The sequence below is a fragment of the Podarcis tiliguerta genome, assembly GCF_965153285.1.
Source record: "Podarcis tiliguerta genome assembly, chromosome: 12".
NCBI lineage: Eukaryota > Metazoa > Chordata > Lepidosauria > Squamata > Lacertidae > Podarcis > Podarcis tiliguerta.
Window position 1 is genome coordinate 40712496 of NC_139545.1, and position 13715 is coordinate 40726210.

Here is a 13715-nt window from a genome sequence, read left to right on the forward strand (position 1 = left end):
AGGCCACTCCCCTGGCTGGCTCTGCTTCACACTGTGTTTTTGCCTGGCTGGTGTAACCTTGTATTCTGATAGTCCCTGTTGCTTTTCTGGATGGAGAGGTCTTCTCTACAGACGTGAAATTTACATCAGTTGCTCTGCCTGCTTTTTCCTCTGCCTCTATCCATCACAGGCATGTGGCAGTGGTGTAGCGTGGGGGGTGCAGGGGGGGCCGGCCGCACCGGGCGCAACCTCTGGGGGTTAGGGTTAAGGGGCGCAAATCCACGGGTTAGGGGGCGCAAATCCACGGGTTAGGGGGCGCAAATTACTTGCCTTGCCCCGGGTGCTGACAACCTACGCTACGCCACTGGCATGTGGTCCTTGGTTGGAAGGCTGCCCAGAGGGTAATGCAGTGCTTGGGATGAGAAAGGTTTCCCAGTAGATTCTGCCAAATTAATGCAATTGAAAAGGCTCTGCTTTTTGTAACCTCCTTCCATGCCTCCGGTCCTGTGAGATGATCAAAAGCATGGCTGGGGAACCTGAAGCCCTCCAGGTGTTGTTGCACTTCTGTTGGCCTCAGGCAGCATGTATAGCAGGAGTTGTGGTCCGACAATAAGTGGAGAGCCATATGTTCTCCACCTTTGTCCTAAGGACATAGGGAGGTTCGTAGGACACCTGGCATAACTTTTGACCCCAGCCATTTATCAAATTAATTATATAATATTTCGCATTGCCCTGAATGAAACTTAACCTGTTGTAATGCTAGGATCATGTTCCCTTTTCAGGTTCAAGTTCTTCAAGGAAAAGAGCCGCCATGTTTTCTTCAGTGTTTTCAAGGTGGAATGATCGTTCACACGGGCAGAAGGGAAGAGGAAGAAGAAAACACACAGAGTAAATAGCCTCCTGATACCAATTTTTCTGCTGTGACAGAAGGGAGAATTGAACTGTGTGAATGCTTTTACCTCAGTTCACTCTGTTGTTCATCTAAGGCAGCACAGTAGCATTTAATTTTACCAGCATTTGTCTTGAATGCCAGGGAAGCAAACTAGTAAAAGTGAAGGCAAGTACATTTAAGCATGTGCAAAGTTTCCTTTCTCTACAGCCAAGAAATCACAGCTGGCCCCACATAACTGGGATTATGCATGGGGGTTCCAGATCTGAGACAGCCATTTGCCAAGCAGGATAAACCATGTCTCCTCTCTTTGGAAACGAAGCACCACATCACACATAGAAGATAAAAACAATAGATTTAATACATTGATATACTGTCTTTCTGCCAAAGCTTTTGAAGCAGTTTATAGTTTGCAAGACACGTATAAAAGGCATGATACAGAAGGGGGGGAAAGGGAGAGGAAAATAAATCAGGTCCCATCTTTCTAAATGATCAGGTGGAATGGCTGTTGATTGAGGTAGTTAAAGGAAGGAAGGAAGGAAGGAAGGAAGGAAGGAAGGAAGGAATCAAATCCAGGCTAATGAAGTGGGCCTTGCTGTCTCACCTCTTCCTCAAATAGAGTCAAGTGGAAAGACTACTGATAGAAAAGTTGGCATCCATTCTTTTCTCACTATACTAACTCAAGCCGCACTGTGTTTCACCGGTGTGGGCCAACAGTGGCTACGTTCACACATAACACTTGGACATGGTTTGTTTTAACAGTGGCTTCTCAACTCAGAGCTGAGCAGACAAGCCCTTATTTTCTCCAAAGCTTTTTTTTGTTGTTTTTCCAGCTGCTCATGCTTTTGAGTCTTGGCATAGGTCTGGGGTGGGATGGCCAAATAAACCATGATTAAAGAAGGCCACTGGGTTCAGGCATGTCTTCCAACCAAAGTTAGAACAACTAATCATGATTTTTCACATCATGGCTTGCTGACAGAAAACAAATCACGGCTACGTTGCTGGGCTGGGTTTGCCACATACCAGCAAACCACAGTCAGGTTCAGCAAACCATCACTTAGCATTATGTATTTGCTTCCTCCAGCAACATTCATAATAAAGAGGGAGTGAAATGAAGTAAAAACCATCATAAATAGGACGAAAAACTGAGTTTTAGTGAAGTGTTTTAAGTGACCATCTTTTCTGATCCTGATAGTTTGTTCAGACTTTGCGAGTGATTTGACAGTGGAGATCAACACAGGCACATTCCAGGTGTTGACTGCAGGTGTGAGCAGCACTGGCTCAGCACATCTGTCACTCACCCAAGCCTTGGTCTTCAAGCACCTCAAGGCTTTTCAGTTGCCTGTGCCAATGCATAGCTTAACTTGGAAGTAGCCTTAGCAGTTGTATAATAAAGTTGTGTTATCCATGCCCATTGCAGGTGATTGGCGATTGTACTGTGTACGAGGGGAGCTTTCCCTCGAAGGAAACCTGCTTGAAGTAGCCTGCCACTGTAGCAGCCTGAGGTCCAGGACGTCAATGCTTGTTCTAAATATCAACAAAGCCCTCATTTACTTGTGGCACGGCTGCAAAGCCCAGCCACACACCAAAGAAGTTGGAAGAACAGCAGCCAATAAAATAAAAGAACAGTAAGTAACCAAACTATCCTTTTGAATACATATCCACATTGTCTGTACAAAGTTTGTGCGGGAGACCCCTGAAAATGGGCGAGAAATGACTTAAGGGGGGGTGACAAAATTGAGGTTTATTACTTTTATTTCATTTTTTTGCACACATATTCCACCCACCCTTCCAGTAGCTCAAGGTGGCATACATGGTTCTCGCGTTTTCATCTCACAACACCTCTGCAAGGTAGGTTAGGCTGGGCAGTGGTGACTACCCCAAGTTCACCCGGTGACTTTCGGAACCAACGTGATCAGAGATTTTCCGAGGACTGGAGTAAATTTACAGAATATATCAAAACTGAATATGAGGAGCAACTAACGCTTGTTGGCTTTCAGGAGGCTTTGTGAAAAAGACTGATAGAAATGTTGTTTAAAAAGAAAGGTTAAGATTAAGAGATATAATGTGCAATATAAATGTAAGAAATGTGAGACGTAGTGAGAGTATGGAGAATTCTCAGATAGGCTGATGGAAGTCAAAAAAGATGTTTATGTCAAAACAAATGTTAAATTTGGAAAAAATGTTTATTGGAAAGTGAATAAAAATTATTTATAAAAAAAAAAAAAAGTTCACCCGGTGACTTTCATGGGGGAGTGAGGATTTGAACCTGGATCTTCCTAATCCAGCACTCTAGCGACTAAGCCACATGGGCTTTATAACGTGCACATTGGGCATTGTATAGAGAAGGTGGCTAAAGTGAAGCTTTTGCCCTCTTCCCTCAGTACTGTGAGAGCCAGTGTGGTGTAGTGGTTAAGAGCGGTAGCCTTGTAATCTGGGGAACTGGGTTCGCGTCTCCGCTCCTCCACATGCAGCTGCTGGGTGACCTTGGGCTAGTCACACTTCTTTGAAGTCTCTCAGCCCCACTCACCTCAGAGCGTTTGTTGTGGGGGAGGAAGGGAAAGGAGATTGTTAGCCGCTTTGAGACTCCTTAAAGGGAGTGAAAGGCGGGATATCAAATCCAAACTCCTCTTCTTCTTCTTCTACTAGAACTCGGGGTCATCCAGTGAAATGGATCGGTAGCACATTCCAGAGAGATGGAAAACGGCACATCACATCTTAACATGACACATAAATTTAATTTTTTTAAAAATTTGCTGCCACTGACTAGGGTGGCTTTAGATAAATGGGTGTCAGTGGCAAGTAGCCATGATGGCTGTGCTGAGCCTCTGCGTTCAGAGGCAGAGTGTGCTTAATTCCAGCTGCTGGAGGGCAGCTGCAAGAGGAGAACTATTGTCTGGGCTTCCTGGAGGCACCTGATTGGCTTCTGAGAGAACCAGGAGGTTGAATGAGGGGCCCCTTTGGACTGATTCAGCAGAGCTCTTCTCAAGTTGGGAAAACACTTTCAGGATGCTTGAGTCAGCCAGTGCCAAGGATGTCGGGTTATGAGAACAGTTGAGTCAGAGGAAACAAGAGGTGATGAGGCTTGGCAAGTGCCTGTTACCTGGCATTGTTCTCCGCTTCTTCTTCTTTTTGGCAAAGTGTCTATGAGCATGTCTGACTTGGTAAGAATCATGCTGCAGCACAAATTCACAACACTAACAGTGGTTCTGATGGATTAATATTGCATTTCAGGTGCCCTCTGGAAGCAGGGCTGCACAGCAGTAGCAAGGTGACGATACACGAATGCGACGAAGGGTCAGAGCCATTGGGATTCTGGGATGCCTTAGGGAGGAGAGACCGGAAAGCCTATGATTGCATGTTGCAAGGTATGGAATGCTTGGTTTTCCTGTGGCGCTTTGATAAGATACCCCAGGACTCACAAATACAGACAAGAGAAAAACGCTTGTCTAAAACAGGAGGAGTGAGAAATCTGTGGCCCTCCCTTACCATTGGCCATGCTGACTGGGGCTGGTTCCCCACCCCTGGTGTAAAGCTGTGGGGTCATCTCTGGTGAACATGAACTCCATGGCAATACAATGCCAGGAAATGTTCAGGGGTGCTGGCTATGACCTGGGAGAGGGGATTCTCTGTGGTTCCGGAATTCCCTCCCCATCTGGCACCTTCATTATATAGTTTCCATCATATACTGAAGTAATACTTCTTTACGCTGGTTATTGACACCTCAGATGTGTTTTCAGGACCCACCCTACGGCTGTAATATTTAAAAAAGTTTTTAATATTAAATTTTAGATTGTTGAAACCCACCTTGGGGCCTGATGGGGTAGCTGATAAATTGGATGATAAAACTAATAAGTCACAAGACTCATATAAAACAACAACCCTAAAATGAGTAAAATGGCTTCTGAAATATTAATTATATGTCTTTTCATTGCTTTTTCAAAAAAGATCCTGGGAAGTTCAACTTCACGCCCCGCTTGTTCATCCTTGGTAGTTCGTCTGGAGAATTCTCAGCCACTGAATACATCTATCCTGCAAGAGACCCCACTGTGGTGAATTCTATGCCATTCCTCCAGGAAGACCTCTACACAGCTCCCCAGCCAGGCAAGTGAATGTGGCAGGGGGCAATATGGACCCTAGTCTGAAGCTTCACTTGTCTGCTGTCTAAGGAAGTTTTCGGGCTCTAGGAAGATGCCTTTGCTCAGGAATACTGCTAACCCTGAACATGCCAGATTTCAGTTACTTGATTATGTTCTTCCTCCCAAAAGTTGCAAAAAAAACCCCAAAACACAGAAGAGGGGTGATGATGACTCTTATATTTCAGTAATTCATATAATGCTTAATCACAGTCATCTCTTAAGTGATGTACAGAAGACCCAGTGCAGTAAGACTAAGAATGAGTTAAAACTATAAAAACCAGATTTCGGCTGTAAACCTGCTGTAACAAAAAAGTCCTTGGTAAGCACTAGAGGTGACCTCAACTGGGATTTCGACAAAATTGGGCCCACAGTACTGAACATATGACTCCCGATGGAGATGAGCTGTGCATACAAGCCACGGGAGACCATGCTCAAGCAGGGATATAAGGGATCAGATGGCCCCTGAGGCATCCTGGTTCCAAGCTGCTGAAAGCCTTATAAATTAATACACTCTAGCACTCTGAATCACTAAAACTAAGATAATGCACTCTAGCAACACATGGTGCAAATTAGAAGTAGTATATAAGCAGCAGTAGCCTCCCTGCAGTAAGAATGCAAAGTGTTTTGCCATTTTCATCTTGTTTGTCTCATGAAAAGCACTGTGAGATGTTGATTTTAGTGCCATTTTTATATGGAAAACTCAGAGAGTGGCATAATTTGTTTGCTGCAGAAGTAGGAACTCGACCCAAATCCAGTGTGTCAGCTTCTAGTACCACACCAGACTCTTTATTATGTATGAAATGGGTGTGCTGAAGATACGGTACACCCACACACACAAGCGTGTAGCGTTTAGAACCTTTGTCTTTTATTTAACCTGTGCAGCCCTCTTCCTTGTTGACAATCACCATGAAGTGTACCTCTGGCAAGGCTGGTGGCCTGTGGAAAATAAAATAGCCGGATCAGCTCGAATCCGCTGGGCCTCAGACAGGAAATGTGCCATGGAGACCGTCCTCCAGTACTGCAAAGGTAATAACAGGAGTGTTTGTGTTGGGATGTGCATCTCATACAAAGTCAAGGCTTGCTGGCAGAGGAGGACCCTGTTTCATCCCAGAAAGAGTGTGGATGAGAGGAGTGCTGAGATCCCCCATCCCTCATTCTGCTGTGGCTTTCCCTGTCCTCTTCTCCAGCAGCCAGTGATGTGGTGCATGGACAGGAGGAAAACACATGTCAGAATGGCACGGGGTAGGTTGAAACGCATGTTATGGTTGTGGGGGTGGAGGACAAACACAGGTTTGTTGTTTTTGGCTGAAGCACCATGTTTCCTCTAACACTGAGTTCACAGCACACTTCCAGCTAGTGTATCCCAGACGTTGGCTTGGGCCCAAGTATGACTTGGGTCTCTTGGAGCTTGACTATACCAAGTTTGATCCTAGGGCAAGATGACATTTATTTATATGTTAAATGTTTATAGACTCCCCCACTCCCTTTCAGATAGAATACCAGGCTGCTATACAACAAAATTTATTAGTACAATAAAGCATAAAACACTGTTTGAGAAACGAAAATAGTCATTAAAATGATGGGCTCATCTTGAAAAAATTTAAGCAGCTGGCATAAGTTCTTCAAGAGACATATGGAACTTGGTAGTGAAGATGCCTTCTAAATCTTCACCAGAAGAGTATTTACTCCACACTAAATGCCTAGTTGAAGGTAGCCAGGATTATGCAGCACAGGGGGCAACTAGCAGCCCTCCTCTCAGTGACTGAGCTGGGATAAAAGGGCTCAGATGGCCCTTTAAGGTATCCGGGAACCAAGTTGTTCAGTGCTACCTGGCCTGGTAGCAGATGCTGTTGGCTGTCTGCCCTGTGTAGCTACTGCATTGTACACATTGATAGCTATAGCTCCTGAATGAAGGTGCTACATGCCCTGCATCATTCTTGCACTCCCACAACTCTCCTTTTTAAGGCAGAACACCAAGGATTTGCGACTAGAGGCTGAATATGTGTGGCTTGCCTAAAGTGGAAGGTGGGGGCAGTTAGCCCCTGGGGGAGTGTTTTTCTCCCTCCCCCTGCCTATCATTGCTCTAAGGCAAAGTTCCCCAACATTTCCATGGCTCTCATCTGTTATAAGGAGAATTGAGCTGCCCGATCATGCATTCCCATCACTAAAAAAAAAAGCTTGCCTAGGTAATCATTATTTAAATCAGTTATTTTAATTCATTAATAAAATATTACTTTACAAGCAGCTTGCTGCAGTTAACGAGCAGACTTTCTGCAAACCTTGCGATAGCTACAGCGAACCTAATTGTGTTTAACTGTTTCTAAGAGTCACCTCAACCTTTTCTGTTTAAATATAGTGACCTATAAAGTCAGAATCAGAATGTTCAAGGAAATGAAAATGTTCTGCTTCTTAATCTCTCTGGATGTCCTGTGCCTGATGTATTTTGATAGACACTTAATGAGGAAATGCAGGATTAGATTCCACTAACGAAGATGACACTATATCTCTCCTGGTTTAAATAAGGATTATGGGTGATTCTCTCCTGGGGGGTGGGGAAACCCAGTTGGTGCTAACAGCTGCCATTGAGAATTCATGCTTTGTTTCAGCAGATGCAGATATAAGACTAGATTACATCTTGTATTATTGCTGCCAGGGTGTGTTATTGCCCTTTTGTTAACAAGTCTTGCCTTGTTGAGTTGGCTTTCCTTCCACTGTTCCTGAGCCCATGTGCATCTGTACCTAACCATCTATCTAGTTCGCTTTATGTATTTGATGCAGTTAGGCTCCTGTCTATAAAAATATTATGCTGTGATTAAGTTGCTTTGTCTTCAAAGTGCTATAAAAAAAACCCCCAATATGATTACCTTTCCAGTTTGGTGTGAATCTCACAATAGAAATGTATTGAATATATACTGTACTGTTCCATTTGGAATGATTTTCATATGTACTCCATTGGCTCGAGACAGACAGATGGCAACCATATAATATATACATTAATAATGAGAGCTAAACCAGATTAGGTGATGGCTGAACTTGTCTGTTTAAACTTTTTCCAAAACTTTCCATCATATACCATCATAAAGAAACAACACCCAAGATCAGATTTAAAAGGTGAAGGGATGGAGTCAGGCAGATGGCAGCAGGCTTGACTCAGGGGCTTGTAGAGGCACCACTGCCACTGTCGTTCTGCAGCACAGTCGCTTAGCAGACTGATACACACCCTAAGGAAGACTGTAAGAGCCTAGGCCAGGGAGAGATACAGGGAAGCACTCTATCCAGACTGGCATATTTGCAGAGTCTGGGTTTTTGTCAAACAGTTGCTATGAAACTGCCAAATTCAAGCAGCTTCCACTGTTGTAGTTAGAAGAGCAGAAGACTTTTAATTGCACATGTGCAGATTAAACTGCATTGTAAATATGAGCTGCTGCTTACACAAAGGTAAGCACTGCCATATTTTCAAAAAGGCACTTGGAGAACTGTTACACTAATCATTTTCTAGCTTCAGCATGCGGGTCTGATGCTTCTGTGTTGGGAAATTTGTAGAAGAGAGGCTGTGATAATACATGGACCATAGTCAGTTTAAGTGATATTGTTGACACTAGTTTCTGGAGATAGCTTTTCCTATGCTGTCTTGAGGTCAGGCATCTACACTGAATATTTGTAGCTAATATCTGCAGCTATATGCAATGGATAAAAATCATTGGGCTGTACCCAGTGTTAGACTCATTAGAATTAATGGGTATGGGTAACTGTGAGATCCATTAATTTCAAAAGGTCTAGTTAACAGAACTTACCGTATTTTTCGCTCCATAGGACGCACTTTTTCCCCTTCAAAAATGAAGGGGAAATGTGTGTGCGTCCTATGGAGCGAAGACGCCATAGCCCCGCAACCCTCTCCCGGCTGGAGAGGTGACATGCAGGAACCTCTATAGCCGCCCGTCACCTCTCCAGCCGGGAGAGCGCGCACGGGGCTAAAGCAGCCCCCCGCGAGGAGAGGTGACGGGCGGCTATAGCAGGAACCTCTATGGCCGCCCGTCACCTCTCCAGCCGGGAGCGCGCGCGCGGGGCTAAAGCAGCCCCCAGCAACCCTCTCCCGGCTGCAGAGGTGATGGGCGGCTATAGCAGGATCCTCTATAGCCGCCCGTCACCTCTCCAGCCGGGAGAGCGCGCGCCGGGCTAAAACAGCCCCCCCGCGACCCTCTCCTGGCTGCAGAGGTGACAGGCGGCTATAGCAGGAACCTCTATAGCCGCCCGTCACCTCTCCAGCCGGGAGAGCGCGCGCGGGGCTAAAGCAGCCCCCTGCGACCCTCTCCCGGCTGGAGAGGTGACGCGCAGCTATGGCAGGAACCTCTTTAGCCGCGCGTCACCTCTTCAGCTGGGAGAGCGCGCACAGGGCTAAAGAAGCCATAGCCCCGCGACCCTCTCCCGGCTGAAGAAGTGACGTGCGACTATGGCAGCAGCCTCTCTGCTGCGCCTTTCCTCTTCTCTCTGACCTGCTCTTTGGGGCTGGTGGTGGGCTTCCCCCCGCCAGCCCCAAAGAGCAGGTTGAAAGGAACCTGAAGCCTGGAGAGCGAGAGGGGTTGGTGCGCACTGACCCCTCTCGCTCTCCAGGCTTCCAGCGTACCTTAAACGGCACCTTGTTTTAGAGCGGGAAAACAAGAGGGGGAAAATTCTCCCTCTCTCTGCGCAGCGCCTCCTGCCGCTTCGCTGAAGGGGCGCTGGGCAGAGAGGGGGAGAATTTTTTTTTTCTTGTTCTCCCCCCTCTAAAACAAGGTGCGTCCTATTGTCCGGTGCTTCCTTTGGTGCGAAAAATACGGTAGTTGGGGAAAAACCATTTGTATTGGCAGTAACATCCATTTTCCTTCCTCAAGCACCTGAAGGTAGAATGCAAGAGGTCTCAGTTCTGGGCACAAGTAGACCCAGGCCTGTGTAGCTCCAGCAAGCCTACTGCATCATATGCTTTCAGACCAAGTTGTCTGAAGCAGACTATGGTTAAGCCTCTCTTAGCAAGGTTAGAAAAGGCCTCAACCATTCCAAGTAGGAAATACAGAACCAGTGTTCTGTCTTGTTATAAAAGGCAACTGCTTTTATTGATTCATTTCAGTTTGTTTATGTTCTGTTTTTCAACAAAGCAACTTAATTCAATTAACTTTAAAAAATTGCAACATTCATTGTGTGGGTGTGTATAAACACATCTGCACACACATATAAATGATTAGTGGTAATATAGCAGGTGAAATTCACACTCTGCTAAGACCAGAATAAATGCACTTTTCATTAAAACAGAATATATCAAAGACCAAAAAACACACCACCCTGTGCAATAAAAAGGTTTTCAGAACCCATCTAAAAGCAGTGAGAAGGATCTCCCAAGTGTAGGGGTGGGATCCTGTGATGGGAGTTGCAGGCCAACAACCTTCTGGAATGCGCAGGTTTTCTGCCGCACCATCTTTACACCTAAGGATGGAATTCTGCAATTGATCACTAAGGCCCACAAAAGGAATATCCATGAAAGACAGGCTGCTATTAAGGCTGAGACAGGTTCCTATGAGCCAAGGAGAACCTTAAAACATGGTCCTGGGTAATCTGGACACTTTGTTTGAAAAGTTTACAACAGAAAGCTTTTTTTCAGATAAGTGAAAAATTCACAAAAGTCTAGAGGAAGGTGGCAAGGTATTCCATATTTATTTTGATTTCTTTTTATGTATAGGAAAAAATGTGAAGAAACCTCCCAAATCTTACCTAATTCACGCTGGTCTCGAACCTCTGACCTTCACCAATATGTTTCCAAGCTGGGAACACAGAGAGGACATTGCAGAGATCACAGAAATGGTAAAGCAACCTTTCTCATTATCTTTCTCCATTTTCCACTGCACTGCTGGCGATGTGGCTGTGCTGGTGTTCTGGGAAGCAGCGAAAGCCAGGGGATTACCATGGAGAGACAGCTTCAAACATTTGAGGGGGGAGAATAACCAGCGTGGGTGGATTTCGACTGAGATTTTATCATCTACTCATAAAGCTTCCAGGATGCAAGGAGATGTTTTATGTCCAAAGAACGGAGAGGTCTGGCTAAAATATTTGTTTTTGTTGAGCTGATTGAGTAACAGAGGCCTGGCTATCCCTTATCTCTCTCAGAAAACCTGCCAAGGCTTGCAACGGTTGGAGCTTCCTTTTCCAAACAGAGCACATCATTTTCGTCAGAAATGCAAAGCCTCACACAAAACTTGAAGTGGCAATGTGGGGACTTTCTTGGTAATTAAGAACCTTCCCTCGAGAGAGCCACCTCTTTTGGCTGGTTCCTTCTAAATCGGCTGCCATATCTGTAAAATAACTAAACAAAGCTCCTTGGGTAAAATGTACCGTATTTTTCGCACCATAGGGCGCACCGGACCATAGGGGGCACCTAGTTTTGGGAGGCGGAAAACAAGAAAAAATTATTCTAAAGCCCAGAAGCCAGAACAGCAAGAGGGATCTGGCTTCTGGGATACCGTGTGGCTGTTCTGGCTTCTGGGATACCGTGTGGCTGTTCTGGCTTCTGGGGTAACCGCGCCAAGCCTCTTCAGGGCAGCGGGATGAAGGCTCCCCCTGCCCAAAGAGGCTGCGCAGGGCTAAAGCAGAAGCCAGGACAGACGCATCGCTGAAGGGGGACTGCGCCTTCTCTCTCTCTGCGCAGCGCCTCTCCTTCACAGGAGAGACGCTGCGCAGAGAGAGAGAAGGCGCAGCGCCCTTCAGCGAAGCTGGAGAAGGAACAGAAGGAGACCCTTCTGTTCCTCCTCGGGCTTTGCTGGACAGGCGCGTTGCTGCGAAGCGGGAGGAGGAACAGAAGGAGTCCCTTCTGTTCCTCCTCCCGCTTTGCATGACAGGCGCGTTGCTCAAGGGGCGCTACGCCTTGTCTCTCTCTGCGCAGCGCCTCTCCTTCACAGGAGAGGCGCTGCACAGAGAGGGAGAAGGCGAAGCGCCCTTCAGCGAAGCTGGAGAAGGAACAGAAGGAGACCCTTCTGTTCCTCCTCCGGCTTCCAGGACCGGCGTGTCGCCGCGGAGCCAAGGAGCCTGCATTCACTCCATAGGACGCACACACATTTCCCCTTCATTTTTGGAGGGGAAAAAGTGCGTCCTATAGAGCAAAAAATACGGTACATTTCACAGACCTGCTTTTTCAGATGAAACAGTGGCTCTGTTGTGATTGCAAAGTGCGAGTAAACTAACACTTGTTTCTCTTCCCACTTCTGCTTCTGGCACCACCCATCCACTGGCCATGGCATGAAAAATATAAACAATATTGCTAAACTACCATATTTACTCGAATCTAATGCTCACCTTTTTTGGTCAAATTATGTTGTGGGATTTAAGGTGTGCATTAGATTCCATGGCACATTTACATTTGCCAGCAAATACTTTTTTTATTTGTTTCAAGGTTCTGAAAAATTGAGGTGCACATTAGTTTTGATGGCGCATTAGGCTCAAGTAAATACAGTAGTTAATTGAAAAAGGAATCAAAAAGTGTCTTGGCCACCTGACTTCCAGCCATCATGGAAGGCAAGGAGGGAGGGAGACTGTATGCAAGCCCAAAGCTTGCCCTGGTTTCTTCATTTAATGCTAAGCCATAGCAAATGTGGTTGTTATTGTAAGTATATACAAACATAATTCCTTTCAGATTGAAGAAGGGGGGAATTTGTTTATCACCTGACTTCTCCATAGAGAATATTTGGCTGCTTATCTCTTTCTGAACCACTTGAAATTTCTAAAACTTTTCCTCCCCTCTAGGACGCTGAAGCTTCTAACCAGATAATCCTTGTGGAAGATGTGCTGGCCAAACTATGCAAGAAGCTGTACCCATTGGCCGAACTTTTAGCAAGGCCCCTCCCAGAGGGTGTGGATCCACTAAATCTTGAAATCTACCTTTCAGATGAAGATTTTGAGGTACCGTATTTTTCACCCTATTGAACGCATCGGCCCATAGGACGCACCTAGTTTTCAGGGGGGGGAATCAATGAAAAAAATATGATCCCCCCCCCCCCCGCAGCTCTGGGAGCAGCGGACAGGCTGCACACAGCCTGTGCGCTACTCCAAGACCTTCTCCCTGCTTTTGCGGGAGGTGGCGGAATTCCCCCACCTCCCGCAAAAGCCCACAGGAGCCGTGCGCGACTCCTACGGGCTTTTCGACCAGGAGGGAAAAGGGACTGAAAGGCCAGTCAGTCGCTTCTCCCTCCTCGGGGAAAAGCCCCCAAGAGGGGCGCGCTCTTCAAAGGGTGCGCGGCTCCTGCGGGCTTTTCTACGAGGTGGGGGAATTCCCCCACCTCCTAGAAAAGCCAGCAGAAGCCACGGAGCCCCTTTAAAGAGCGCACGGCTTTTGCCTGCTTTTGTGGGCAAAAGCCCACAGGAGGGTTGGAGAGTAGGGGGAAGGCGTCGCGACGCCTTCCCGCGGCCCCCCATCCTCTGGGGCTGGCGATGGGGGAAGCGCTGCTTTCCCCCACCGCCAGCCTCAAAGAGCAGATTCTCCTGGCTTCAGCGGAAGCAACGCAAAGCCTCCAGAGCACAGGCTTTGGAGGCTTCGCGTTGCTATCGCTGAAGCCAAGGAGCCTGCATTCGCCCCATAAGACGCACACACATTTCCCCTTCATTTTTTGGGGGGGGGAAAGTGCGTCTTATAGGGCGAAAAATACGGTAAATGGGAATACACATCTCACAGATGTCTCTATAATTACTCT

The 13715-nt window shown here is 46.5% G+C and overlaps 2 protein-coding genes across 54 annotated transcripts in view; one reads left to right on the forward strand and one right to left on the reverse strand.

The window, feature by feature from the left end:
* SVIL (supervillin) overlaps positions 1–13715 on the forward strand; it is a 146225-nt gene that overhangs the window by 131407 nt on the left and 1103 nt on the right. For all 50 annotated transcript variants that reach the window (XM_083405930.1, XM_083405912.1, XM_083405914.1 and 47 more), the window contains 7 exons: positions 762–867; positions 2289–2496; positions 4103–4236; positions 4817–4972; positions 5890–6033; positions 10718–10839; positions 12772–12927. In XM_083405930.1, the coding sequence (XP_083262056.1) occupies positions 762–867; positions 2289–2496; positions 4103–4236; positions 4817–4972; positions 5890–6033; positions 10718–10839; positions 12772–12927 (1026 nt within the window). The remainder of the gene's footprint in view (positions 1–761; positions 868–2288; positions 2497–4102; positions 4237–4816; positions 4973–5889; positions 6034–10717; positions 10840–12771; positions 12928–13715) is intronic.
* Positions 5767–13715, reverse strand: part of LOC310661061 (uncharacterized protein) — a 94786-nt gene continuing 86837 nt past the window's right edge. The window contains exons 8-10 of one of the 4 annotated variants that reach the window (XM_083406823.1): positions 10750–11327; positions 9823–10552; positions 6513–8796 (exon numbers count right to left, since the gene is read on the reverse strand). The gene's annotated coding sequence lies outside the window, so the exon portion shown is untranslated. Of the gene's footprint in view, positions 6437–6512; positions 8797–9822; positions 10553–10676; positions 11328–13715 lie in introns of those variants that run through there. The other 3 variants (XM_083406822.1, XR_014503685.1, XR_014503686.1) reach the window with 3 other exon arrangements.